This window comes from Polychytrium aggregatum (genome assembly GCF_025602895.1).
Source record: "Polychytrium aggregatum strain JEL109 chromosome Unknown BJ171scaffold_26, whole genome shotgun sequence".
Lineage (NCBI taxonomy): Eukaryota > Fungi > Chytridiomycota > Chytridiomycetes > Polychytriales > Polychytrium > Polychytrium aggregatum.
In genome coordinates this window covers 99,374-125,020 of record NW_026516228.1, presented here as the reverse complement: position 1 = coordinate 125,020, position 25,647 = coordinate 99,374, and the positions used below count along the sequence as shown (strand labels likewise).

General features: G+C 51.3%; 4 protein-coding genes across 4 annotated transcripts; 2 read left to right on the top strand and 2 right to left on the bottom strand.

Moving 5' to 3' along the window:
• Positions 1-248: 248 nt before the first annotated feature.
• On the bottom strand, positions 249-3,531 carry BJ171DRAFT_624791 (uncharacterized protein; the record flags this gene model as incomplete). Its single annotated transcript, XM_053115486.1, has 11 exons — positions 249-493; positions 604-932; positions 1,027-1,106; positions 1,330-1,577; positions 1,680-2,041; positions 2,183-2,234; positions 2,379-2,390; positions 2,431-2,584; positions 2,683-3,062; positions 3,136-3,274; positions 3,322-3,531. 11 exons carry the CDS (start codon positions 3,529-3,531, stop codon positions 249-251), a joined length of 2,211 nt encoding a protein of 736 aa, XP_052965172.1.
• A 1,021-nt stretch (positions 3,532-4,552) lies between these two features.
• BJ171DRAFT_460551 (Nup93/Nic96-domain-containing protein) lies at positions 4,553-7,654 on the bottom strand. The gene is made up of 4 exons (XM_053108449.1): positions 7,356-7,654; positions 7,047-7,226; positions 6,892-6,960; positions 4,553-6,781 (listed from the first exon to the last, which is right to left on the bottom strand). Exons 1-4 carry the CDS (start codon positions 7,615-7,617, stop codon positions 4,707-4,709), a joined length of 2,586 nt encoding a protein of 861 aa, XP_052965171.1. The 5' UTR covers positions 7,618-7,654; the 3' UTR covers positions 4,553-4,706.
• Positions 7,655-7,842: 188 nt separating this feature from the next.
• BJ171DRAFT_443626 (dynein heavy chain and region D6 of dynein motor-domain-containing protein) lies at positions 7,843-23,971 on the top strand. The gene is made up of 23 exons (XM_053108120.1): positions 7,843-8,083; positions 8,210-8,248; positions 8,346-8,387; positions 8,483-8,627; positions 8,865-9,012; positions 9,149-9,248; positions 9,378-9,564; positions 9,687-9,765; positions 9,842-10,084; positions 10,196-10,832; positions 10,910-11,094; positions 11,298-11,447; positions 11,581-12,598; positions 12,772-13,575; positions 13,721-14,343; positions 14,623-14,638; positions 14,805-15,666; positions 16,020-17,053; positions 17,234-19,106; positions 19,224-21,134; positions 21,469-22,272; positions 22,400-23,456; positions 23,604-23,971. The coding sequence occupies exons 2-23, from the start codon at positions 8,231-8,233 to the stop codon at positions 23,704-23,706; spliced, it is 12,039 nt and encodes a 4,012-aa protein (XP_052965170.1). The 5' UTR covers positions 7,843-8,083; positions 8,210-8,230; the 3' UTR covers positions 23,707-23,971.
• A 287-nt stretch (positions 23,972-24,258) lies between these two features.
• Positions 24,259-25,298, top strand: BJ171DRAFT_510861 (uncharacterized protein). Its single transcript, XM_053111505.1, has one exon. It carries the CDS (start codon positions 24,336-24,338, stop codon positions 24,912-24,914), a length of 579 nt encoding a protein of 192 aa, XP_052965169.1. The 5' UTR covers positions 24,259-24,335; the 3' UTR covers positions 24,915-25,298.
• Positions 25,299-25,647: the final 349 nt, after the last annotated feature.

The following is a 25,647-nucleotide window of genomic DNA, read 5'->3' as shown; positions in this document are numbered from 1 at the left end:
TCGTTCGACAGGAGTGTCCTGATATCGAGATACTCCAAAGCTGCCCAGGATCACGAAGCTGTCCGGGCCGGTTGAATGCGTACACCACACTCCCACATCGCGACATCCACGCCAGTTGATCGCGGCCAAAGGAGATCGAGCGGGTGTATTCGAGACTATGCCTTCGAAGCCAGCAACCGGTGGTTTGTTTGAAGGCACTCAGAGACACCCCCCATCACCCTATTTCGCTCTAAATATGCTGCATTGTCCTAATAGAACAAGAATGGACCAGGGCTCAACATCGGGCCGCGCGGGCTGCTCTTTCCAGACCCATACCAGGGCATGTTGGAGTACCACCAGATGAGGAAGTGCCCGCCACAGTCAGCAAAGTTGGGATGGGCTGAGACATAGGTCGACCAGGTCTGCTGGTTGACCAGCGGAAGCGTGGCGGGAGGAGTTTGGCCAAAGTATTGGCACGAGGATTGAACAAGCGTGTCCTGAGTGTAGTTATAACCTACACAAGTAAAACAGCACAGGATATGAGCCTTGGCAAATACGATTCATTGCTACGCATCAGTAGCAACATTTGCATTGTGTGGTTTGGGGCACTGTGGGCTGGCATACCTCCAAAGGCGTTGGGTGGATAGTGAACGTTGCCACAGCGCGCATCGTAGGTTGGAATGGAATACTGAGTTCCAGATGAAGTGGCGTTATCGAAATAGGTCATGGCGGCGGAACTTGTGGTCGGATATGTCGTCAGAACACCCCCGGTTCCATAATACTGATTTTGGAAGGGCACGCCGTATCGAATATCCAAGTTCAAGTTGGCAAAGTCGACGAGCCACTCTTGGAACTTTGGTACGGTGCTCAACCTGCCGCCAGAATGCTCATATCCATGTCCGTGGCTGTGGATGTAGCATCCCGGGCCACGAGCATAGTTGACAAAGCCGACCCTGTTGCTGACAGCACAAAGCGGGACGCTGCTGGAGAAGCATCCGTTTCCTGTGACCCAGTGTGGACAGATGGGGAGATCGTCAGGTAACGAACTGCAGCCGAGTTGGTGCCCATGTGGCAACTCGTGCTTCCGAGAGCGCTCTGTCATTCAAAAGTCGCTGGCGCTTGGTCCACTGGAGCTAAAGGTTTTCAGCTTAACCCCCAACATGACTCCATATTTACCTGCACAGCTGTTGAAAGTTCCGGGGATCTTATTTGAAGTGGATGTATACTCTTGCTTGTTCTCAAGCACCTGAACACCATGGGAGTCGACGTTGCGTAAGTCGGCTGGGCTGATAAGGGGGACACTTGAACCCCATCCCAGGATAACGACATGATTGTGTGCCCAACCCTTACCTCCGAGAGACCACCCTCATCACTAGCGATAAACCAAAGCTCGTTGATGATGCCGTTGTTGAACAGGTCGCAAAGCGTATAGTACCCTCCGTTTCCGTTGGAGTAGCCATAGTTGGGGGCAAAAGTCGAAGAATAGAGGGCAGAGTAGTCGAAGCTGCCGTCGGAATTGCGTGGATACAGAGCTGAGTTGGCAGACTTTGGCGGCGTAGCAGGGTTTGGTCGTCCACCCTCACCATCACGGAGGTTAACTAGTACACAGAGCGTGAAAGGTTAGGGTCGTGGTGCCAAATTTGATGTCACCAGCCAATCGATCTGTGCTATGTGCGACTGAAGCGCAAGTTCGAACATACTGATGTTGAGGACTTGATAGGTAAACTGTGCCGTCGCATTCGGGTTGAGATAACCCTGGAACTTGGAGCCAAGCGAAAGGCCCAAGACAACGTCGCTAATAAGCGCCGTCGCATTGTAGGATGCGCCCCCATAGAGCGAGCTCAGGGACGCAAGTGTGGGGTTGGCAAAGTTCAAGATGAGAACCTTGGGCTGAACCAATTGGATTTCGGCGTGGTGTTTGGCGAGCCAGGCATCTGAGTTGGTGTATGAAACTGCGTTGGGCCAGTAGCTGTATGTTCCGTCGGTTGGAAGGATGCACGCCGAGCCAGAGACTTGGAAGCCTGGGGCGCACTGGGCGCAGTTTGATCCAGTGTATCCCAGGCTACGGATTCCGAGAGCAAACAGATAATGCAAGTTAAGGAGGCGTTAGATGATGTGGTTACACATAACGATCAACCAAGAAATAACGACCGCCATTCCGTCCCCTTGTCGCTCCGAGAGGCTTGCACGAGTTGATACTGACGGGCAAGGGCAAGTGAACGAGATGGGATCGATATTGGCACCGCCAGGACATGCTGTGCCGCAGAAAGCAATCAGAGTTGGTTGTCAGAAAAGCGTGTGCACATGAAATGTGATCGACCATGTGTTGCGCGAGTGGATAAAGCCAGGTGCCAGAGCGCTGGTGAAACAAATGGAAAGAGCCTGGCCTCAAGTCACACATTCGGCGTATACTGCAAAAGCCAGGCATGCTGGTTTAAAAGCAAGACCTACTCGAGCAAGGTGATGCGATATCATCAAACACCAATCCGTTAAGGGTCACTTGGAAGCCATAGTCCCAAACGTCGAAAGTGAACCCGATGGAGGCAACATGGGTGTAGTCAAATTGGGAGCTGATGGATCCCGTGAACCCGACCGGTGGGGCAGCCTGCGGGGCAACAGTATTATCGGTTGGCTCTGTGTCGATGGCGCGACGATGCTCGGGATGAACCGTCGCTGAACGGGCAGACAGCAAATGATACTCACGGTGCCAAGGGCAATTTCGATGCGTGTCCAGGTGACATTATCATTCTTGAGCAAAATGGACGTGGGGATGTACACATTCTGGCGCCCGGCAGAGTCGGTAATGGTGACCTGAGGAGCGTTGTTCTGCCAGCCATAAGGAGACACGGCACCACCCTTTCCAAAGAAAGCTAGGCGCGGGGAAGAGCCAGTGTTGGCGTTGATGGCAGACGGGAAAGTGTATGTTGCGGTGTAGGGAAAGCCAGCGCCGCTGTGGATAACGACGGCCGAAGAGCCAAAGACCACATCGCTCGGGGCTGTCGAGACGGTAAAGGTGGCCGTTTGGACGTCACCGGCGGTGAATGTAGACGCCCAGCCGGTGGGTGTCATTCCGGCGAAAGCATCTTTGCAAGTAGGTGGAGCCGTGGTGGGGGTGGGGGATGTAGTTGTGGTAGTGGTGGTCGTGGTCGATGATACCTTGGACGAGGTAGTAGTAGTGCTCGACGTCTTGGGCGAGGTAGTAGTGGTGCTCGATGTCTTGGACGAGGTGGTAGTGGTGCTCGATGTCTTGGACGAGCTGGGGGTTGTGGTCGAGGTGGTAGTGGTCGTGGAACCACTTGGGCAATAGTATTGCAGGGTTTGAGAGTTGAGGCTCTTGGTGACAGTGCAGGCACCGGTGACGGGGTCGGGGCAGTACCCGTTTCCACCACCGGACTGGCCGATGCACTGGCACACACAGGCCGTGGAGTCGAAGCTGCCGTAGACACAGCCACCGGCAGGAGGACCGCCGCAGGCCGGCATAGCCAGAGCGGAGCCGAGGATGTGGGCAGCCACACCGAGGGTGGTTGCGAGCTGGAGAATGGATGTCTTCATTGGGGGTGGGATGGGTGTGCACGGTGGTCCGCGAAAGGACCGGGCTTTTATGTGAGATCAAATTTGATCGCCCTGGGCCAGACGAGCCGGCAGGCCGCTCCTGCACTCCTCAGGGCTTTCCCGTTTGACCCGGATCATCAGGCGTCGGACGGGATGGCAGCCGTCGATTCTTGTTCTTCGGACCAAGACAATTTTGCGTTCCGCAACAAATCTGCGCGGTGAAGAGGAGCCACGGGCGGCGGCCTGCCAGCTCCCGCAAGGAGCCCCACACGCAAATTTGATGTCTGTGTGCAAGCTCCACAGCATCTCAAGGGGCATGGGCACCTGACTCCGTCCCCGCAGAGTCCGTGTCACCCGGGCGGCCGAGCCTGCCATCTTTGTGGTCGGCACCCGTGTCCGGCCGGTCCTTGGAGCGCCGGACACGGAGACCCTGAGACCACGCGCCTGTGAAGCGCTGGTGGGTCCGCTGCAACGTCCCAGCCATTCTGCCTGCGCGAGGACCCTGTGACGGCTGACCAGTGCGGCTGAGCGCCGATTTGTCACAGACTTGTCTCGATGTTGCTGCGTGCGACGCCTGATGAGTCACTTTTGTTGGGATAGGGCTTCGTGCATTGTCCAACAGACGATGGCCGTGGCGAGCAATCAACACATTCTGGCCTGTCCGCATTGAATGATGATGATCGACCGCCCGCCTGGCCAGGTGCTGTCGATCGGCGCCCGTATTGATGCGATGCACTCGGCAGACGAGGTACCAGTGAGATGACTCGGCCGACTTGGCCACTACCGGCCAAGTGCATGATGTTGCTGAGAACCCATTTTGAAGCGGAACACTCTGTTTTGAACCAGGACAGATTTTCCTGTGTATCTTGACATCGAGAAGCCATAGAATAGCCCCAGAGGATCGCCTCACTCACACCGAGACACCAATGCCAGTCAATCGTCGTCACAGGGGATCGGCCGGGTGCTCAAGACGATGCTCCCGAAGCCATCCAAATCAAAGGGATTGACACCGAGGACTGGAAACAATCACACGGCCTGCCCACTGGCACAACGAAAATTCGGCAGGCCTGAGGCTCACGATGCCAGTGAAAGGGACAGGGATACGGTCCATATATGTATTCGGGATTGACCCCACAGCCCTTTGTCCGCGCATGTATTATTGGAGGAGAGCCAGTTCAGTTCATGTAAACATCGATTCGGTTGAGCAAGGCAAAAGTTTCGCTCGGAATGCGGAATTGGATCATGCCAGCAAAGTGAATGATGGCCTTGGATCGCTCCTTGCATTCTTCGGCAGAAACCTCGGGATATTTCGCAATCGAGCATTGGTACAGACAGGTCATGGCGCCCACAAGGATCTCGGGGATGATCTGAATGACCTCCTTGTTGGCAACACTGCAGCCGCTGAAGTAGTCATAGGCCAGCCGCAATTGGCCAGCTTCGGTCGAGGCGGGGATGAACTTGATATCGCGCGCGAGGACGATGAGGGCCTTGAGCCAATTCTGCAGGCGATATTGCTCCATAAATTCATGGCATCCCAATATAACCATACAGAGCTTGACCTTGTCCATGCTGGGAACAATGTTATGCTTGTGGTAGTATTCCAAGATATCCTTCGTGTTCTGTCGAATGCTGAGGGTCTCGCTCACGGCCTCGAAAGTGGCGGCATCGCCCTCGTTCTGATACTGGAGCAGCGATCGCGATAGCAAGAGGATGAGAATGTCGACGACGGCGTCGTAGTTTCCTGAGCGACTATAAAGAACGATTGCAGTGTTGAATTCTTCGGTACTCTGCTGATCCTTGGCTGCTGGCAGCAGAATCTTGTCTTTGATATCGGAAGGCGTCGAAAGGCCAATCAAATGACCCAAGCGGTCCATGGGCGAATGGCGCCACCCATTTTTAGTCTGCTCGCCAACGAGCGCATAGAGATCCTCTTCCTCCAGCGTGGCTCGAGCGACAATTTGTCGCATAAACTCCTGTGCCAGATCGGTGTACTCGCGCTGAACGGCAGAGTTTGGCTTGCCTTCCTGGGCACCAAAAATGCCCAGGAGATAAACGTAGTGGAGCTGTTCTTCAGGCTTGAGTCGCAAGGAGTAAATGTACTGCTGAATCATACGAACCAAGTTGAAGTGGAGACGCTCCGAGCCAGGTAGATCACCTTCGACCTTTCGCGTGAGGGAGCCGCCGAACTGGAGAGAACTGGGACTAGAGTGCACGCGCAGGCAGCCGTAGTAAGAGAGAGCAATGGCGAAATGAGCGCCGTCGGCGCTGAAGACAGGATTGTGGCAAAGGTAGTTGACAGCTCGTTCAAACTCTCCGCAAAGGAGGAGAACCATAAAGTAGAGCACCGGATTCTTGCCGCGAGACGAGAAATGCGCCTCGCCAAAGCCCTGCAGCAGCTTGGAGAGCTGCGCCAGAGTGTATGAGTCTTGCCGAGTATCTTTGCCCCCTGGAGCTTCTTGAAGGAGCATTAACTGGAACCAGAGGTAATCCTCCGTGGATGGAAGGACTGCGTTGCCGGGCACGGTCTTACGCTGCAAATCACAGCGACCAATGATCTTGTAAAGCGCCATGCGATACGGATTGGGCGGAGCTCCATGAGTCGGTGCGCCAATCAGGTCTGGGCGAATCTCATTGTTCCAGGTTTGAAGAAGAGCGTTGCGCTTTAGTTCCGGGAGCGCTCGGTTGGGTGACTGGTACCATGACTCAAGGTAGTGGTGAAAGCCGTGCTCGATGATGCCTTCATTTCGTTTGCTGAACTCTACCGCTTCCTCAAATTTGCCACACCGGACCAGGTAAAACAGCTCGGCCCAGGGCTTGACTGCGGGATCAACGAAATCTCGGCTGCGATCGTTCGAAAAGTCCCTGATCTTGTCCCGGAGGCCGTTGCTGATGCCGGTCCGAGTCTGTTCGATATACTGGCAGAACTGAGCTTCGAAAAAGCGTCTACCACCCTCGATGATACGTCGACGGAATCGGATGGCATCCGCCGAAGGTGCGCCGCTGGCATCCTGGGCAAGATACTCCTGCATGAACTGCAAGGGCAGCAATGGGGCGTCTTCCTTGAGGATAAAGGCCAGTAAATCCCAGCAGTCGCTGACTTGAGAGCGGCCGTCGTCATGCAAGCTGGCATCTTGGCTGACTTTCTTGAAAACGCTGAGCATGTTGAAGTACTGTCCATCGATTCGACCCTGGTTGATCTGTCGGACGGCATTGGCATATCTCTGGCAGATCGCTGGTACCTCTGATGGCTCTGGGTGTCGCCCACAGGGCACGGATTTCGATCGGCGGCATTAGATCGCGAGCTGCCCCGCGCACAACAAGGACCGCACGGAATCGCACTGTACCGAGAGGGATACGTACTTTGGGCTCCACGAGACGACCCGGTCGAAAACACAGCCTTTCCCTTCTTGGCTACAAACGAGGCTGTCTCTGTAACCGGGAAGGAAGCCAATGAGTTTTTGTATGCAGCACTGGTAGAATTAAATACACCTCAATTCCAGGCTAAGGAGCCTTACCTTGATTTACAGAATACTCTCCGGCAACTTCAGTCGATATTCTTTGTCTTGCACGCTCCCAGTTCGAATGAATGTACGCCTCAAACTCATCCTCGTAGTCGCTGGTGGTTTGCTGGGCAACCGCGTCGATCGCGGAGGTGAAAATGGCTTCGTGTTCGGAGGTTAAATATCCCTCGAGATCTTGCAGGATAAAGCGGCACGGTGCGTTAACACTCGCGGTCGAGCGAGCAAAATAGAGACACACCGTGCAACAGCGGCGATGCTGGAGGGCGAAGACGCCGAAGCGCACGAGGATTGTAGAAGGCATACCTTCGTCGGGCAAGGCGATAGACGGAACAAATGTGCTGGACAAGTTGATGGAGTTGACAGTCTGGGTGACTCGCTCGGCGTCGAAGCCCTTGCTGGCGAGCAAGTAGCTTGCTCGTTTGTCGAGGGTGTTGACGCCGGTGAGCTTACGGGTCTGGGAGTCGATCTGGTCAAGGGAGCGCTCGAGCGGAGGGAGACCGGTCGAGACGATATGCGTCGTGAGCTGCTTGGACTGCTCCAGCAGGCGGGAAAAGTCTGAGGCCATGGTAGGCTCTGGCCGCTCAAGGCAGATGATCTTTGGGAAGAGTGATCTGGGCGAGGGCGGGCTGCAGCAAAGTCGGGTTTTGGGGGCCGAGCAACGGCAATGCGCTGCGCACCTCGGCCACGTGCACCGCGCCCTGCGCCACAGATCGTCCAGGGCGTTGGGGCCGGCGGGACACCATTTCCTTGGGGGGCAGACGCATTGATGCTGCTTCCAGGGCGAGCGGCCGCCGAGGAAGACCAATATGTGCGGCTGGGGGCCACAGGGGCGCACAACCTCGAAGTCGGTGGGAGGGGGGGACGTGTTCCGTTTCGTTTGGCAAGCGCTGTATGACTTTGTGGACAAAGCTCGATGATGCCCCAATTGACCCAATCAGCCCACCATGCTGATGCAATGAATCACAGCGTCTGCTGCGTCAGCAGTTCAAATGCTGGCAGCTCGAAGCAATGCGGAATAGAGGGAGGACGAGGTAAGCGCACCTTCTGGGCATTCTCTTCCGCTCTAAATATTTCCCGCAGTTTATTCACCCTTGTGCCTTCGAAATACCTGTGGGAAACCGATACGTTCACGCTCTCGGCTTGTACCGCCGCTTCAGTATAACTGCTCCTGCAACAGGATGAAAGAGCCACGCCAGGTGCATATAAGCAACAGCATTCGTCGAGGCCAAAAGCCAAAAGTCTTGGCTGGCGAGATGTGCTTGCTGATTTCCGCGTGCCCGTTCTTTTTTTCAGGTGGCTGTCGGCACGAGCCCGACATCGAAACTCCACGGAAAGGTAACCTAGCTGCTTCGTATCGCCACTCGGTAAATTTCGGAAATGTAGTATCGGAATAAAAGCTCACGATCTCTTGTCGCACACGCGTCTTGAAGAATGCCCCGGATCTGTTGCCGACAGGAACGCGTGGCCGGGCATGGACCAAAGACATTTCATATGTGCCCAAGGATGCAGAGGAAAAGAACCCGCTGACAACATTCAATAATCTTCAGCCTCTTATGTTTCAATCGACAGCCGAAGGTGTGGCCGTGGATGTGGTTGTGGTTGTGGTTGTGGTTGTGGTTGTGGTTGTGGTTGTGGTTGTGGTTGTGGTTGTGGTTGTGGTTGTGGTTGTGGTTGTGGCTATTCATGTCAAAGCCGGAATGGGAGGTGCAGAGCGCTGTCGTGTTCTACATCTCGACGGCCACATTGACCATACATCTTTGCCACCGGTGCCCTCGACATTTATCTGATTGAACAATATCCCATGATATCCAGAGGACCGGTCGGATGCTGGTGGTGGTTTGTTCACAACCAGGAAACGACCCGCCAACCTTGCCAACGCAATCAGCGTTTCGCAAAAGGCCGAGAAGAACCTCAAGCGTGACAAAGAATCCTTTCGCACAACCTTGGTCAATATTGTCATGTAAGTGGGAAAGTTGCAGACAGCACTGGAGCTTATACTGAGACTATTGGGTCCTCTGCATGGACGCCACGAGTATCTCTGCTGAGAACCTAATTGGCATCGGCATCGACAATATGGCCATCGCATGCAAATGAAGGCATAATATTCCTGCAAAGCAAGATGACCCAGATGATCAGGCCGATGGACAGCCAGAGGAGACAAAACAAGTGTCTGGGTCTCAGGATAAAGATATCATGGTATTTTACCTGGAGGAGATCATGACTTTCCCGAGCTGCCTTCGTACAGCCATTAGCAATAGGATTTGCCTTGATCGATTGGTCGTTCAAGGATGGTATCCGAGCTGATTCAAACACCGTCCGCAACAGCAACGCTACTACTACTATATTACAAACGGTGTTGATACACAACACGTCGCCGAAATGGAAAACGAATGGCTTGCAAATGTCATGGAGAAGCTTCCGCATCATCTCAAGCAAACCCATCAACCTACGCTCCATAGCCTTTCGAGCGAAATGCGCGATGATTATCACATGAGTGTGAAGAAAGCCATCGGTATGGTAAAAAATTTAACCAGCAGCACGACACACAGTGTATGGTGGTGTACATTGGCGCCTTGATACGGCCTTGGTACTGATCTGAAGATTGACAAGCCGTGTGATAAAATGTGCTTCAAGTTGATTTTGTACTCAGAGACCCTCGACAAAAGAACGACTACGGGGCAATGACAAAGGAATCGACCGAAGACTTTGTAAAGTAAGTTGATAGCTCAGCTCAGCTCCATTCCTCGACGATAAAGGGATGCTTCACTAACCAACATGGCTCGCCAAAGGATTCGAAACTCAACACCCACTTGGCAGATATCATTCAACGCGTCGTTAGGACACATTCGTGACACACTTTTGATCAACAACCCAACTATACTCGCCATTCACGACCTCTGGCACAAGTTTTCCGACATACGATTGTTTGATTTGGAGCCTCTAGTGACAAAAAGCAGCTCCTTTGAGCTTCGAATATTCAGGACAACACTCTTGCAGAGATTTGAAAAGGCCCATGAAAAGCTCATGACCAGGTAAGGTTGAGGTCAGTTGACCAATCTCTGTGTTCTACGATCGACTATTCTTTTGAAGATAGTCGGGCAAGCACTCGCTGCTCAAGACACCAAACTCATTTTCCTTCATAGCTGGTACCCAGCGATGCTCAATATATTTTATCAAGGAAGCAAGCGAAACGAGTGGTCGTCGATACCTACCGAGAAAATGGAGGTGTTTTTCAAGACCGTTTCGTTTATCATGGGGGACCAACTCAGACATATTGTGCACATGTCGATTTTGGACTTTGTGGCGCTCTTTGAAGAGACGCTGCCTAGTCGAATTGTTAATCAGATTGAGGGTGCTCACCAACTTGCATTCTCTATCAAGTTGGTTATGGAAGACACAAAACTAAGATACGAACCGGCAACGCAGGAGATTCAAACTGCCATTGAGGGTCTTTTGGATCAGCTCTTGGTAGCTGCTGATAGAATTCCAAAGGTCGAGACCCAGCTCTTTTCTAGTGGAGCGCAACCGACAGCGACAAGCCGTGTGACAGCGGCGGTTGTCAAGGCAGAACAGTGTATTCCCGTGGCCTTCGAGGCCACCTTTCCAAAGATCGTAGCAGAAGCACGGGAACGACTCCGCACGAATCTCTCCAAAATGCTGCAATACCCTCACATTTACTTGCAAGAGTTTGACAGACATCGGTCCTTAATCAACCGGGCGGCGGAAAGCGACCTGGCTGATTTTTTGTCGCATGACAATACGCAAGAAAAGCTGATGGAGGTATGATGCAGCATCCAACTTGACATTGGGGGGGGGGAGATCGACACTTGATAACACTGCCTCGAATCTTATCGCAGGAGGTCAAGCGCTACAAAAACCACGCCAATATCATGATTTTGAGCGCCTACCCGTTTGTGGTCCATTTCCCCCTCATCGAGCTTCATTGCGACGAGTTCCTACATGCTCTAGCCGATCTGGCTCTGGCCCTTGCAAACAAAATTCTGGAAAAGATGGCCATTGATAACAGAGTGCTGAATCAAGGGTAGGTGGTCGGGTTGAGGTTTGGGTCTGTTGCAGTGGAGCGTTTCTTGTGGTGGCAGTGGCTTGGTAGACAGAGAAACGTTGTGGCGTGAGAAATGAGTGCCGAAGGCTCCACTACTTCATGTTCGAAGGCCTTTGGCTTCTTCAGTTGAACCACCGAAACAACATTGATAGTAATCCAAGGGGTTTGCTTCACTCTTCAAGTGTTGTCAAAATATTTGAAGATATTGCAGCCAAAATGCTCACGGTTCCAGAAAGCGTCGAAGAGATGGTGAATCTTCAGAAGCTAATCGACAACACCAGAAACGTTGCCATGAAATCGCTGGAAGAAAGTGTCGATGAGGCTAAAAAAAGGTATGATCAAGCGCTCAGTCTCACTTTTCAGGGCAGCATCTCTATCTCGGCCATTCGCATCCACAAGCACAGTGCAAACAGTTGGCCCGATATTGACCCCATGCTTGTTGCATTTTCCTGAATCTCCAAATAGACTGAACTTTATGATAATGTACTCTGAGCTCAAGAAAGAGGATTTTGATCTCAATTCGATACTGTTTTCGTGGCCCCACAAAATCCAGCCTATCTTTTCTGAGGGGGAGGGGATTCTCCTCAAGTCCAAGATGGCAAACACAGATGAGCTCAAGGCGCGTCGAGAAAAGCTCTTTGCTGAGCTGGACGGCTACACCAAGCAGCTTGAGGAATATAGGTCATTTGGAGACTACACCGAGATCAACCGCTATCTCAAGACCGCTCAAAAGTTGCAATCTCGACTCGACTCTGTTAACGAAAAAATCCAGGCATTCAATCACGAGGAAGACCTCTTTGGTTGGGAAACAACCAAATTTCCGACCCTGACGGAGACCATTGAAGCTTTGGCTCCATATCTGTCGCTCTACCAAACTTCAGTGGATTTCCAAAAGTCCTATCACAACTGGATGACAGGATCCTTTCTCAAGCTGGATCCGGAAGTCGTTGAAAGCGAGGTATCGAATATGTGGCGAACCATATACAAGCTCTGCTTGGGACTTTCGGATGATCCCGCTGCTTTAGAAATCGCCGAGATTACCAAGGAACAGATTGAGAGATTCAAGGTTAATCTCCCGCTCATTACAACCCTCTGCAATCCGGGTCTACGTGAGAGACACTGGAAAGATATATCTGCCATCGTGGGCTTTCGCTTTCAGCCTGACGATACGACCAGTTTGACCGCAGTCCTCGAAAGAAACTTTGCTGATTATCTTGAGCAGCTGGATCAAATCAGTGCTGTGGCTACAAAGGAATACTCGTTTGAAAAAGCCCTCCAAAAAATGTATCACGAGTGGCAAGATGTCGAGTTTGTGACGATCGAGTACAGAGATACTGGAACCCAAATTCTCTCTGCCGTCGACGAGATACAATCGCTGTTTGACGATCATATCGTAAAAACCCAGACTATGAGAGGCTCGCCGTTCATCAAGGCCTTCGAGGAGGAAACAGTGTCTTGGGAGAGACGACTTTTGACAATGCAGGTACAAAGTGTGTGGGGCTTACGGCCAGCTGGATGGGTTCAAGAGGGCACCGTGCCAAGCTCACGAGATAACAAGTCTCGGCGCGAACGGCGACGCTTTCTCGCAATCAAGATCGTCCAAACTATTGTCATGGCTGGAGGCACCTCTGACGATCGGCTTTGCTTCGAAAATAGGAAATACTGGACGAGTGGCTCAAAGTCCAGGCCACATGGCTCTACCTGGAGCCCATTTTCAGTTCAGAGGATATTATGCGGCAAATGCCTGTGGAGGGCAAGAGATTTGTCCAGGTCAACAAAACATGGAAGGACCTTATGGCGCACACGGCTCAAGACCGACATGTTCTCAAAGTGTGTGCGCTGCCAGATTTGCTTCCAAAACTCAAGGATAGCAACACGGAGCTTGAGCTGATTCAAAAGGGCTTGAACCAATATCTCGAAATCAAGCGTCTCTACTTTCCCCGATTTTTCTTCCTCTCGAACGACGAAATGTTGGAGATCCTCTCTGAGACTCGCGATCCCACACGTGTGCAACCCCATCTGAAGAAATGCTTTGAAGGAGTCAATAGCCTCGAATTCGAAGAGAATCTTGACATTACAGCAATCTATAGCAGCCAAAAGGAGTGCGTAAAGCTGATCTCGACGATTTCAACCGTGGACGCCGGAGGGGCTGTCGAAAAGTGGCTTGTTGACGTCGAGAAAGTGATGCTCGTCAGCATGCGCGATGTGACCTCGCGCGCATACACAGCTTACAAGGAATCTTTGCGAGACCAGTGGGTCCTGGAGTGGCCAGGCCAGGTAGTGTTGTGTGTGAGCCAGATCTATTGGACAGCCGAAGTTGAGCAAGTTTTGCAGGAGTGCCAACCTAATGGTCTCAAAAAGTATGTCGACACGAGCACCGAGCAGCTCTCCAAGATCGTTGAATTAGTACGAGGCAATCTAACTAAGCTGGCCAGGACAACCCTCGAGGCCCTCGTTGTGGTGAGTGGAGAAGGGTGGAGCAGGTGCCAACTTTCCCTCGGGAGTCGGAGGCAGTGTGAATCAGCGCCGTTTGGACCGACTTTTAATCTGCTCGAGCGCCAAATATTTATTATCCAATATCCACTGATTGTCATTGGTTTTGCAGATCGATGTCCACGCCCGCGATGTGATTTCGCAACTGGATGATGCTAAAGTTGTCAACCCCAATGATTTTTCGTGGCTCAGCCAGCTTCGCTATTACTACGATAAAGACGGAGTTATCGTCAAGATGATCAACTCAATTCAAAAATACGGCTATGAGTATCTCGGAAATACGGGCCGTCTTGTCATCACGACCCTCACCGATCGCTGTTACCGCACGCTGTTTGGGGCACTGCAACTCAATCTAGGCGGCGCACCCGAAGGTCCGGCTGGAACAGGAAAGACAGAAACTGTCAAGGACCTTGCAAAAGCTTTGGCAATGTTCTGCGTGGTCTACAACTGTTCAGACGGTCTGGACTACATAGCGATGGGAAAATTCTTCAAAGGGCTAGCGTCGGCTGGAGCATGGGCATGTTTTGACGAGTTCAATCGTATCGATCTTGAGGTTCTCTCTGTTGTTGCCCAGCAAATTCTCACCATTCAGCGGGCCAAGGCAGCCAAAGTGGAAACATTTGTCTTTGAAGGAACCGAGCTGAACCTTAATCCCGTGGCCAACTGTTTCATCACAATGAATCCTGGATATGCAGGTCGTAGCGAGCTTCCAGATAATTTGAAGGCCCTCTTCAGGTGGGGAGCCCCGTTCGCTACATACCACAACACAGGCTGTTTCGTGGAGGTCGAGAATTGCTGGCATCCATGGCTGTTTTGCGGTCACGCCATTGCCATGTCAACGCCTTCTGAAATGCCTGACTTTAGCGAATCAAGTAGAGTGTGGGAAACGTGCTTGGCGTAGGGAATTCGATCTGAACCGGAAACTTGGTGTCACTTTCATGTGGTATCAATATGGAAATGAAGCTAATGATAAAAACTTCTTTCCGAACCTGAATCATATATGGCTACTTCAAGGCCGGTGGCCATGATGGTAGGGTTTGGAAGCATTCGTGCCAAAAAAAAAATACGTCGAGCACGCTGGAATTGAATGATTTGGGTTGGAAAATGACGCATAGAAGCACAGCTTTATGTCATTTCACACTGTTTCGGTCTTCAGGAGCCCTAACTTCTGAACAATCCAAAATTACTCGCCGCAGGTTCCTGATTATACATTGATTGCTGAGATTTCTCTGTACTCCTTTGGGTACGTTCAAGCCCGCAGTCTGTCGGTGAAAATCACGGCGACGTACAAGTTGTGCTCCGAGCAGCTTTCATCGCAGGATCACTATGACTACGGAATGCGTGCCGTCAAATCCGTGCTGTCGGCTTGTGGAGCCCTCAAGCTCAAGTATCCAAACGAAAACGAAAACATCCTTGTCCTTCGGTCCATTATTGATGTCAATCTGGCAAAGTTTTTGTCCCAAGATATCCCTCTATTCAAGGGCATTACCGCTGATCTATTCCCTGGAGTGACCCTTCCGACGCCAGACTACGAGATACTGATTCACGCGATTCACGAAAACTGTACCAAGCTGAACCTCCAAATGGTTCCAGCCTTCCTCGAGAAAATCCTCCAAGTGTATGAGATGATGCTTGTTCGACACGGCTTTATGCTTGTTGGCGAGCCTTTTGGAGGAAAAACCTCGGCATACCGGGTTTTGCAGGGGGCGCTCTCGGACATTGCCAAACACAATCCCCAAGCAGAGAGCAAGGTTCTTGTCCAAGTCATGAATCCAAAGTCCATTAGTATGGGCCAGCTCTACGGCCAGTTTGATGCAATCACACACGAATGGGCGGATGGCGTCCTGGCTGTAGGCTTTCGAAATTTTGCCTCCCAAGCCACGCCGGATCGAAAGTGGGTCATATTTGACGGGCCCGTCGATGCCATCTGGATCGAAAACATGAATACCGTTCTCGATGACAACAAAAAGCTTTGCTTGAATAGCGGTGAAATCATCCAGTTGTCCTCGACTATGAGCTTGATCTTCGAGGTGCGCGACCTTGCCGTCGCTTCTCCAGGTGAGCATTATATTCCAACATGGCCCTCTTTGCTTTGAACAGCGTAGCACCAGACTTTGATAAGCATCAAAAGAATTCATCTGATACCGGTGCTAGCCCTGCCTCGAGAAAATCTATCGTAAACTCGAGCCGCTTTGCGGTAGTGGGATGAGGAGGGACCCTTCGTACCATTGTTTATGCGGTGATTTGGATGAAATCAGTATTTTGTCGCTTGCGATTCCACAAACACCCCCTCCGGCGAAGGGGTAGAGGGCGAGACTTTTGGATTCGATATCAACAGTATTGTCGCTAGTCACTTTTGCTGAGGATCGAGGCGCAAATGGATGGGTATCGCTGATTCTTTTCAATCTCAGCAACTGTCAGTCGATGCGGAATGATATATATGGAGCCAAGTCGACTTGGCTGGAGAGATACTCTCATGGTATCCTGGATCAACAAATGCGCTCTCGATGAGGCCCAAAGGAGAACGGTTGTGATCCTTTTTGATTGGCTCATGGAGCCGTGTCTCTCGTTCCTCAGACGGAACTTGACAGAGCTTGTTGAGACATCCGATATGAATCTTGCAACCTCGATGATGAATGTCTTTGAGAGCCTTCTTGACGACTTCCTAAAGGATGGATCGGACTTGTCGAACAAGCATATCCAGGGAATATTCCTGTTCTCGCTTGTTTGGGCCGTTGCTTCCACATGTCATGAGAATGCCAGACCAAAGTTCAGCGCATTTATCCGAACTCTGATAACCGGACAAGTCACAGAGTATCCGCCTCCACAAGGGTTCTCTCTTGAAACAATCATACCCGAAGGATCCGTATATGACTATATATTTGAGAGATCAGATGGTGGCCGGTGGAGAAATTGGCTCGAAACCATCGTGACGGAATACGTGATTCCAGCCAAAGCCAAGTACGACGACATTCTCGTCCCGACCATTGACACGGTTCGATATGCGTATTTGCTCAAGCTCCTGGCCAGACACAGCAAACAAGTGCTGTTCATCGGCCCCACGGGCACTGGAAAGTCGACGTACATCAAGGACGTCCTCATGAAGGGGATGCCCAAAGAAACCTACACCCCGGTCTTTATCAACTTCTCGGCCCAGACGTCGGCAAACCAAACACAAGATATCATCGAATCAAAGCTCGACAAGCGCAGGAAGGGCGTTTACGGACCCCCTGTTGGAAAGAAATGCATCATTTTTGTCGATGACATGAACATGCCGGCCAGAGAAACCTATGGCGCCCAGCCCCCAATTGAATTATTGCGCCAGTGGATGGATCATAATGGCTGGTACAACCTACAAGAAAACAGTATGCAGGAGTTTGTGGACATTCAGTTCATTGGAGCAATGGGCCCTCCGGGAGGCGGCCGCAACCCAATCACAAACAGAGTATGTAGGGCTACAGGCCCGAAACCTGCCACGGATTCCTGGACTATTGGGCCCCCTGGGTCTCTGCTGTTTGTGGCCGCAGCGATCAAATGTTGGTGACGTGTTTGTTGGCAATGCTGTGAGATAGCAAGTACAAAAGGACTGACCATTCTCATTCATGCTCCTTGGGCGAATGTTCAGTTTACCCGGCATTTCAATATGATATCGATCGCCTCGTTCGACGATCCAACTCTCCACCGAATATTCGAGACCATCCTCGACTGGCATCTTGTGTCCAACAACTTTGAGAAAGACGTCATCCAGTGCTCCAAATCCATCATATCTGCGAATCGAGTCATATACCGAAGCGTAATGGAGAGCCTTCTGCCAACACCCAAAAAATCGCACTATACCTTCAACCTGCGGGACTTTGCTCGAGTTATCCAAGGCATTCTTCTGTCGAGAAGCGATACCGTTAAAGACAGTGGAAAAATCGTCCGTATGTGGCTCCATGAGGTGTATCGAGTCTTTTATGACCGTCTCATCGACGACGACGACCGTGGGTGGGTTTTTGACAAGTGTCGATCCATCATCAAGGAGATATTTGGCATGGACTTTAATACGGTATTCAAACCGTACGATACAAACAACGACGGGGTCGTTGAGGAAGACGATATGCGCAGTCTCATTTTTGGGACGTTTCTCGCTCCCAAAGGCCAGAATATCTATGACGAGATTATGGATCTGGGCGAGTTGACTGCGCTGATGGACCAACAGCTTGCCGAGCACAATATGGTCAGCAAAAAGCCGATGGACCTGGTCATGTTCCGTTTTGCGATTGAGCACCTATCACGGATCAGTCGAGTGCTCCAACAACCACGAGGAAACATCTTGCTTGTCGGAGTCGGTGGGAGTGGTCGACAGAGCCTGACGCGTATGGCGGGATATGTGGCAGATTATGATGTGTTTCAAGTTGAAATTTCAAAGAATTACAACTACTCCAATTGGCACGATGATTTGAAGAAGGTCTTTCGGTCGGCAGGAGGCCTGGGACGGCCCTCGATATTCCTCTTCAGCGACACACAGATTCAGGAGGAGGCTTTTCTTGAAGATATCAACAATGTCCTCAATTCTGGAGAAATCCCGAACCTCTATGCTGCCGACGAGAAACAAGAGCTCTTTGAGCTTATCAGACAGGATTCACGTGCAGCACGACCAACCGACAGTAGCCCGGCGGCGCTCTTTGCTCAGTTTGTAGACCGCTGTCGCGAGAACCTCCATGTCGTATTGGCCATGAGCCCTGTCGGCGAAGCCTTTCGGAATCGTTTGAGAAAGTTTCCGTCGCTCGTGAACTGCTGTACAATTGACTGGTTCAAGGAGTGGCCCAACGACGCCTTGGAAATGGTGGCGACAAAGTTTCTTCGAGATGTTGAAATCGATGCCTCAGTTCGAAAGGATGTCGTATTTATGTGCAAGCACTTCCACGAGAGCACTCGAAGGCAGTCTGAAAACTTCCTCTCCGCCCTCCGCCGACACAACTACGTGACCCCCACTTCGTATCTAGAGCTCATCCGAACCTTCAAATCCTTGCTCGAGATGCGGCGCTCCGCCGTTTCCAAGCTCAAGTTTCGCTATGTCAATGGTCTGGAAAAGCTCAATTTTGCACAGGGTGCCGTGAGCAAAATGCAGATCGATCTTGGAGAGCTGCAGCCACAGCTGATCAAGACTCAAAAGGAGACTGATTTGATCATGGTCCAGATCGAGAAGGAGTCCAAGGATGTGCAAAAGACAAAGGATGTAGTCTCCGTGGACGAAGAAATCGCCAGTAAGAAGGCAGCCGAAGCCAAGGCCATCAAGGATGACTGCGAGGCGCAGCTTGCTGAAGCTATTCCAGCACTCGAGGCTGCTGTGGCGGCCCTTGACACTCTCAAGCCAGCCGATATCACTGTGCTCAAGTCCATGAAGAGCCCGCCCGCTGGTGTCAAGCTCGTTATGGAAGCCGTTTGCGTCATGAAAGACGTAAAGCCTGTCAAGATTCCAGATCCTTCTGGGTCAGGGAAGAAGATTGAGGATTGTAAGTATTGTTTGATCCAATTGTGGCCGGGCACTCGGTCGCTTGGTCACTTGGCTACGTGGTGACAAAGACCCCAAAAGGCTATTGATCAGACGTTCGACTATCTATCATTTGCAGACTGGGGCCCATCTAAAACGCTGATGGGCGATATGAAGTTTTTAGAGTCGCTCAAAGCCTACGACAAAGAGAACATCTCCCCAGCCATCATGAAGATCATCCGATCAAAGTACATGGAAAATCCAGAATTTGATCCGGAAAAGATCAAGACGGCCTCCTCGGCGGCCGAAGGTCTTTGTAGATGGGTGCGCGCCATGGAGTGCTACGATCGGATCGCCAAGGTGGTTGCCCCTAAGAAGGAGGCTCTTGCAAAGGCTGAATCGGAGCTCGCAGAGACAATGAAGGGACTGAACGAAAAACGAGCCATCCTGAGGGCTGTTGAGGCCAAGATGGCGGCGCTGGAAGACAACTTTCGAGCCATGACCGAAAAGAAAGATCAGCTCGAGAAACAAGTCATATCTGTCTCGAATCAGCTTGTTCGTGCTGAAAAACTCATAGGCAGCCTGGGAGATGAGCGAGACCGATGGACTCAGTGCGCCGCGGACCTCGAAGTCAAGTTTACTGCCCTGACAGGAGATGTACTCGTTTCTTCCGGCATCGTTGCCTATCTTGGAGCTTTTACCAAGGCTTTCCGCGACGAGTGTGTTCAGGAATGGAACAAGCTTTGTAAAGAGAGAGGAGTGCCGTGCTCCGAAGAGATCAAGCTGGCCACTGTGCTTGGGGAGCCTGTCAAGATACGCGCCTGGACCCTTGCAGGACTCCCAAACGATTCATTCTCGATCGACAACGGCATCATGATCTCCAATGCTCGCCGCTGGCCTTTGATGATTGATCCACAGGGACAAGCCAATCGATGGATCAAAAACATGGAAAAGCAAAAGTCTCTCCAGGTCGTGAAATTAACCGACTCGGATTATATACGCACTCTGGAAAACGCCGTGCAGTTTGGCACACCGGTGCTCCTTGAAAACGTCTTAGAGCAGCTCGACCCAGTACTGGAGCCCTTGCTGTTGAAGCAAACATTCAAACAGGGTGGTATAACATGTATCCGTCTGGGCGACTCGACTGTCGAATACTCCCCCGAATTTCGCTTTTACGTCACAACAAAGCTCCGGAATCCGCACTACCTCCCGGAGCTCTCGACCAAAGTTACCTTGCTCAACTTTATGATCACTCCTGAGGGTCTGGAAGATCAGCTTCTCGGAATTGTGATTGCCAAAGAGAGACCAGAGTTGGAGGAAATGAAGGCACAGCTGCTGCTTCAGTCTGCTGACAACAAGCGACAGCTCCAAGAAATTGAAGACAAAATCCTTGAGATCCTCTCGGGTTCCGAGGGCAACATCCTTGAAGATGAAACCGCGATCCAAATCTTGTCTTCATCCAAGGTACTTGCGAACACAATCAACGAGAAACAAGCCATTGCAGAAAAAACCGAGATCAAAATTGATGAGATTCGCATTGGATACAAGCCCATTGCTATTCACTCGTCGCTGCTGTTTTTTTGCATCGCCGATTTGGCAAACATAGAGCCAATGTACCAGTACTCGCTTACGTGGTATATCGGACTATTTATCGGATCGATCGAATCCAGCGAAAAGTCTCCAGATCTGAACACCCGCTTGGAAATCCTCCGGAGACATTTTACAGAATCGCTCTACTGCAACATTTGCAGATCGCTCTTTGAGAAGGACAAGCTCGTGTTCTCATTCCTGCTCTGTGCAGCAATATTGAAGGGCCACAACGAGATAGATTCGGACGAATGGCGCTTCCTTCTGACCGGGGGTGTCGGCGTTGGAGGCAACATACCCCCCAATCCAGATCCAAGTTGGGTCTCCGAGAAGTCCTGGAATGAACTCAACCGAATATCAAATCTTCCTGCATTCACGGGACTAGCAGAAAGCTTCAAAGACAGCATCAAGGATTGGAAGGCATTATTCGACTCTCCAGAGCCACACACAATGGATCTTCCTGGTAGTGTACAAATTTCATTGGCTCATGATATGCTTCAATTAGAGCATCGATTCGAGTTGAAGGACATCTTCAGAAAGCATTTGTCTTGCGCTTTCCCGGCTCGCATCGCATGTCAGCACTGTAGATTCAAATTGAATTGTAGAATGCTGTGAAGGGGCCATATCTCCTCAGCCGCGTGGGCGCAATGATGCAATGACGCAGTGTCACAGTGACGCCATGTGTTTGCCGCGTCTCTATCCACACCTGCGCCGTATCAGCAATTTAAACAAAATTCCGCAGCACCACTAACACGTTGTATCCCTGTCAAATGACTTGATTCTCTTTTCATTTCCAGGAAAATGGGACACATGCACAAACTCATTTCAAAAGTTGATGATTCTTCGATGCATCCGTGCGGACAAAATCACCCCTGCGGCTTCGGCCTTCATCATCGAGAAGATGGGCAAACGCTTTGTCGAACCTCCGCCGTTTGACCTCGCGAGCAGCTATGCGGACTCCAACTGCTGTGCGCCACTCATTTTTGTGCTTTCGCCAGGAGCAGATCCCATGACCGAACTTTTGCGCTTTGCCGAAGACAAGAGAATGGGTGGCAGTCGCCTTAATTCGATTTCTCTGGGACAGGGCCAGGGTCCGATTGCCGCAAAAATGATCCAACAAGGTGTCCAGGATGGCTCATGGGTTGTATTGCAAAACTGCCATTTGGCCATCAGCTGGATGACAACCTTGGAGAAGATATGTGAAGACCTCAGTCCAGACACGACGGCCCGCGACTTTCGCCTCTGGCTGACGTCATATCCCAGTGACAGATTTCCAGTGACACTCTTGCAGAATGGCGTCAAAATGACCAACGAGCCTCCAAAAGGACTCAAAGCCAACCTCCAGAAACTGTACCTGAGCGATCCAATCAACGACATGACATTTTATGAGGGATCCAAGAAACAAGATGTCTTTGAGAAAATGCTGTTCGGGTTGTGTTTCTTTCATGCAGTGGTTCAAGAGCGACGGCAGTTTGGCCCCATTGGCTGGAACATTCCGTATGAATTCAACGATACCGACCTTCGCATATCAGCTCGTCAACTTCGAAACTTTTTGTCGGAGTACGAAGATATCCCATTTGACGCACTTTCGTATCTGACAGGTAATGTTGATATCCATACCTATCAATGGATAGATGGATAGATGGATAGATAGACGGAGAGGGAGAGAGAGGCAAGAGGGCTCTAATGATTGCGAAATGTTGAACCGATATTGATTACTCTATCAAGGCCAGTGTAATTACGGCGGTAGAGTCACCGACGACAAGGACAGGCGATGTATCATGTCCGTACTGGCACTCTATTACACTCCTAAGATCTTGGACGAAGGCTACAACTTCTCAGAAAGCGGCCTATACCATGTGCCAACCACAAGCAACTACCAGGCGATTCTCGACTATGTCAAAGCGCTGCCCATGGAAACACGACCCGAAGTCTTTTGTTTGCACGAAAACGCAGATATCACCCGAAATCAGCTTGAAACGGAGCTCTTTTTCAAGGCGGTCCTTTCCACGCAGGCTCGGACAGAGTCTGGCGGAGGGAAATCAACAGAACAAATTATATTCGATGTGGCTGCCGAGATGCTTGGACGCTTGCCAGAATCATTTGACATCCTCAGGGTCCAGCAGAAGTGGCCTGTGACGTATTCCGATAGCATGAACACAGTGCTCCTTCAAGAGGTGATCCGATTCAGCGGATTGTTGGAAACAGTGCGCGAAAGCCTCAAGAGTATCCAAAAGGCGGTCAAGGGTTTGGTCGTCATGTCTGCAGAGCTCGAAGATGTGAGCACAAGCATGCTAGTCGGAACGATTCCCGGAATGTGGGCCAAGAAGTCATATCCATCGATGAAACCTCTGGCAGGCTACTTTCAGGATCTGTTGCATCGACTGACTTTCTTCCGCAAATGGATTGATGAAGGGCAGCCAATTGTCTTCTGGTTGAGTGGCTTCTTCTTCACTCAGAGTTTTCTCACCGGTTGCCTACAAAATTTTGCTCGCAAGTACACCCTTCCGATCGACATCCTCAGTTTTGAATTTCAAGTTCAATCCACCAAAACAGCCGGTGTCCGCCCTGAGGAAGGCCAATATATATACGGACTCTTCTTGGAGGGCGCACGATGGGATATTCCACAGCATTCAATTGCCGAATCGCACCTGCGAGTTCTCTACGATCAACTACCTGTGATTTGGCTGCGCCCGGGGGAAAAATCCAAACTCAACATCTCGGGGACGTACGAATGTCCAGTATATAAAACAAGTGCTCGTCGAGGAACGCTTTCGACAACAGGGTCAGCGTCTGTGGCAGTGATGAGAGTATATGTGGTCAGATGCCGAGTTTCGAGTCGAGGATCAGGGGCGGATTTGCAAGCGCTCTCGCATTACATACAAGCGTTCAAGGATGGCTCATAACTCGCAATTTTCCTCCAATGATCCAGGCACAGCACCAATTTCGTCATGTTCATGCGATTGCCGACCAACGTGCCGGAGGACACCTGGATTCGGCGTGGCGTTGCCGGGCTTATGCAGTTGAATGACTAGGTTACACCTCCGGACAATTACTGGCACAGATATCACCAGATGATGCAACGCCTATGGTTCCTGACGAGCGCCATCAACGGAATCGGTGATCTGGGCCACCTTATTCCTGAGGTGACCAGTAGCCTGGCTTGGATTATTAATACATTTACACCGAAACAGCCACTACAACAACAACATTTCCAATCCCAAACAGGACAATTGTTTCAAGTCGGGGTTGTGGCTTGTTCTGGTCCTAAATATACACACCCGCTCGTCGCTATCATGACCAAAGAGTGTGTCCAAGGAGACAGACGATGTGATCGCCTTTGGGAATGCCTTTGGAAAGGGACACACTTCCAGTCCCAGGAGGCGCAGGTTCGTCAAAAAAAAAAAAATAGAGTGATCATATCTCACCAGTGGCATCCATCAGACCCATCACAAAACCTATTGGCGCTCGATGAGTGACAGTCGAGTCTGAGGCATAGAGTTGTAGTCAGGTAACGATTATGACTCTACAGTTCATTTTGCTTTGATCGAAAGACTGGAAATATGGACGAACAGATCAAGACAGACCGAGAATCCCATGCCAACAAACGCGGCAAGGGGCTGCCCGACCCTTTCACGACCTGATCAGCTCCTGATCTTCGGTCATGCCCACTACAAGAGCCTCGGTCGGCATTGCCTTTGGTGCTGGATTCGCACTCGGTCTGGCGCTCTCGCCATATGCCCGAGTTCGAAGTGCAAGGGAGGTATTGGAAACACCTCACGCCTTCTCCGAACTCATCAGACCGTCGGCCGACTGGGGTTTATTCCGCCGACGGCTGGACCGGCCCCTGCCTCTCGGTGGCTCTTCAGAAGCGTCTGAAGCGCTCTGGACCTACATAGACTCATTCCTTCGATCTCCAGCATATCGTCTTGAGCTGGTACTTTCTCAAGCACCACTCGATGAAGTCGACCGGTTCCGCTTGAATCAAGGAAGCGCTGTTGGAAACCTCCAAGTCGAGTCGTTGCCGACCCGAGCGGAGGTGATATTCAAGTACTGTGCTCCAGGTTTCAATTTTCGTCTCTATCTGGCGACGCCATCCGATCGAGAAATCATCTTTGGCTTTGTCGATTACAGTGGCTCGTTCATCAGTTCGCTGGGCCAAAGGGTGTATGCGTATATGTGCCTTGTGAGCACGGCTCGCAAACTCGATCGGGGATGGATAGACAAGCTGCACTCGAGTTGACAGAAGAAATATAGCACGATTGAAACGAAACGGACACCTGTTCCGAGTCAGGGTCATCGCTCTTCTCGGTCTTGAAGGAACACCCATCCATCCCCCGTCATCACCAACAGCGTCTCCACGGAGACTGGCATTGTGTCTGTCTTTGGGATGCCAAGATCTAATACTGGGCCGCTCTCTGTCACCGCCCCCCCCCCAAAAAAAATGATACGGTATCAGGAGCCCCAAGGGTGGGGGGTATGACCTGCTTGGCCTTGCTCACCCATGCGAAAACGCGGTTTGGGGGAGGGTATCAGCAAGTTACACTTTATTCAGAAAAAAACGGGACAATACAGCCGTTTCCATGAACATGTAGTATGTGCTGTGCTTGCGTCAAGCAAAGCCACAAGAAATAAAACAGATCACTTTGGCAGCCTCCGAGTGAAGACCGCCGGTCGCTCTCCGATCTCCACAATCGACCTGCATACTGTGATCATGTTGCGCGCCGCATTGACGTCGCGATTCCACACTGTCCGGCAGCTGGGATTCTTGCAGCTCCTGACAAAGTGGGAATTCGCAACACTGGGCGCATCGAGTCCTTCCAACCGAACTGGCTCCAGGCACTTGGAGCACACTTGCGAGGTGTTAAACTCGTTCGTCGAGGCCACCTTGACGCTTCCATGATGGTGATTGGGACGGCGTCGGTGGTGCTCGAACTGCTCAAAGTACCGAGCAAACCGCTGCCTCCGAGGGCTGG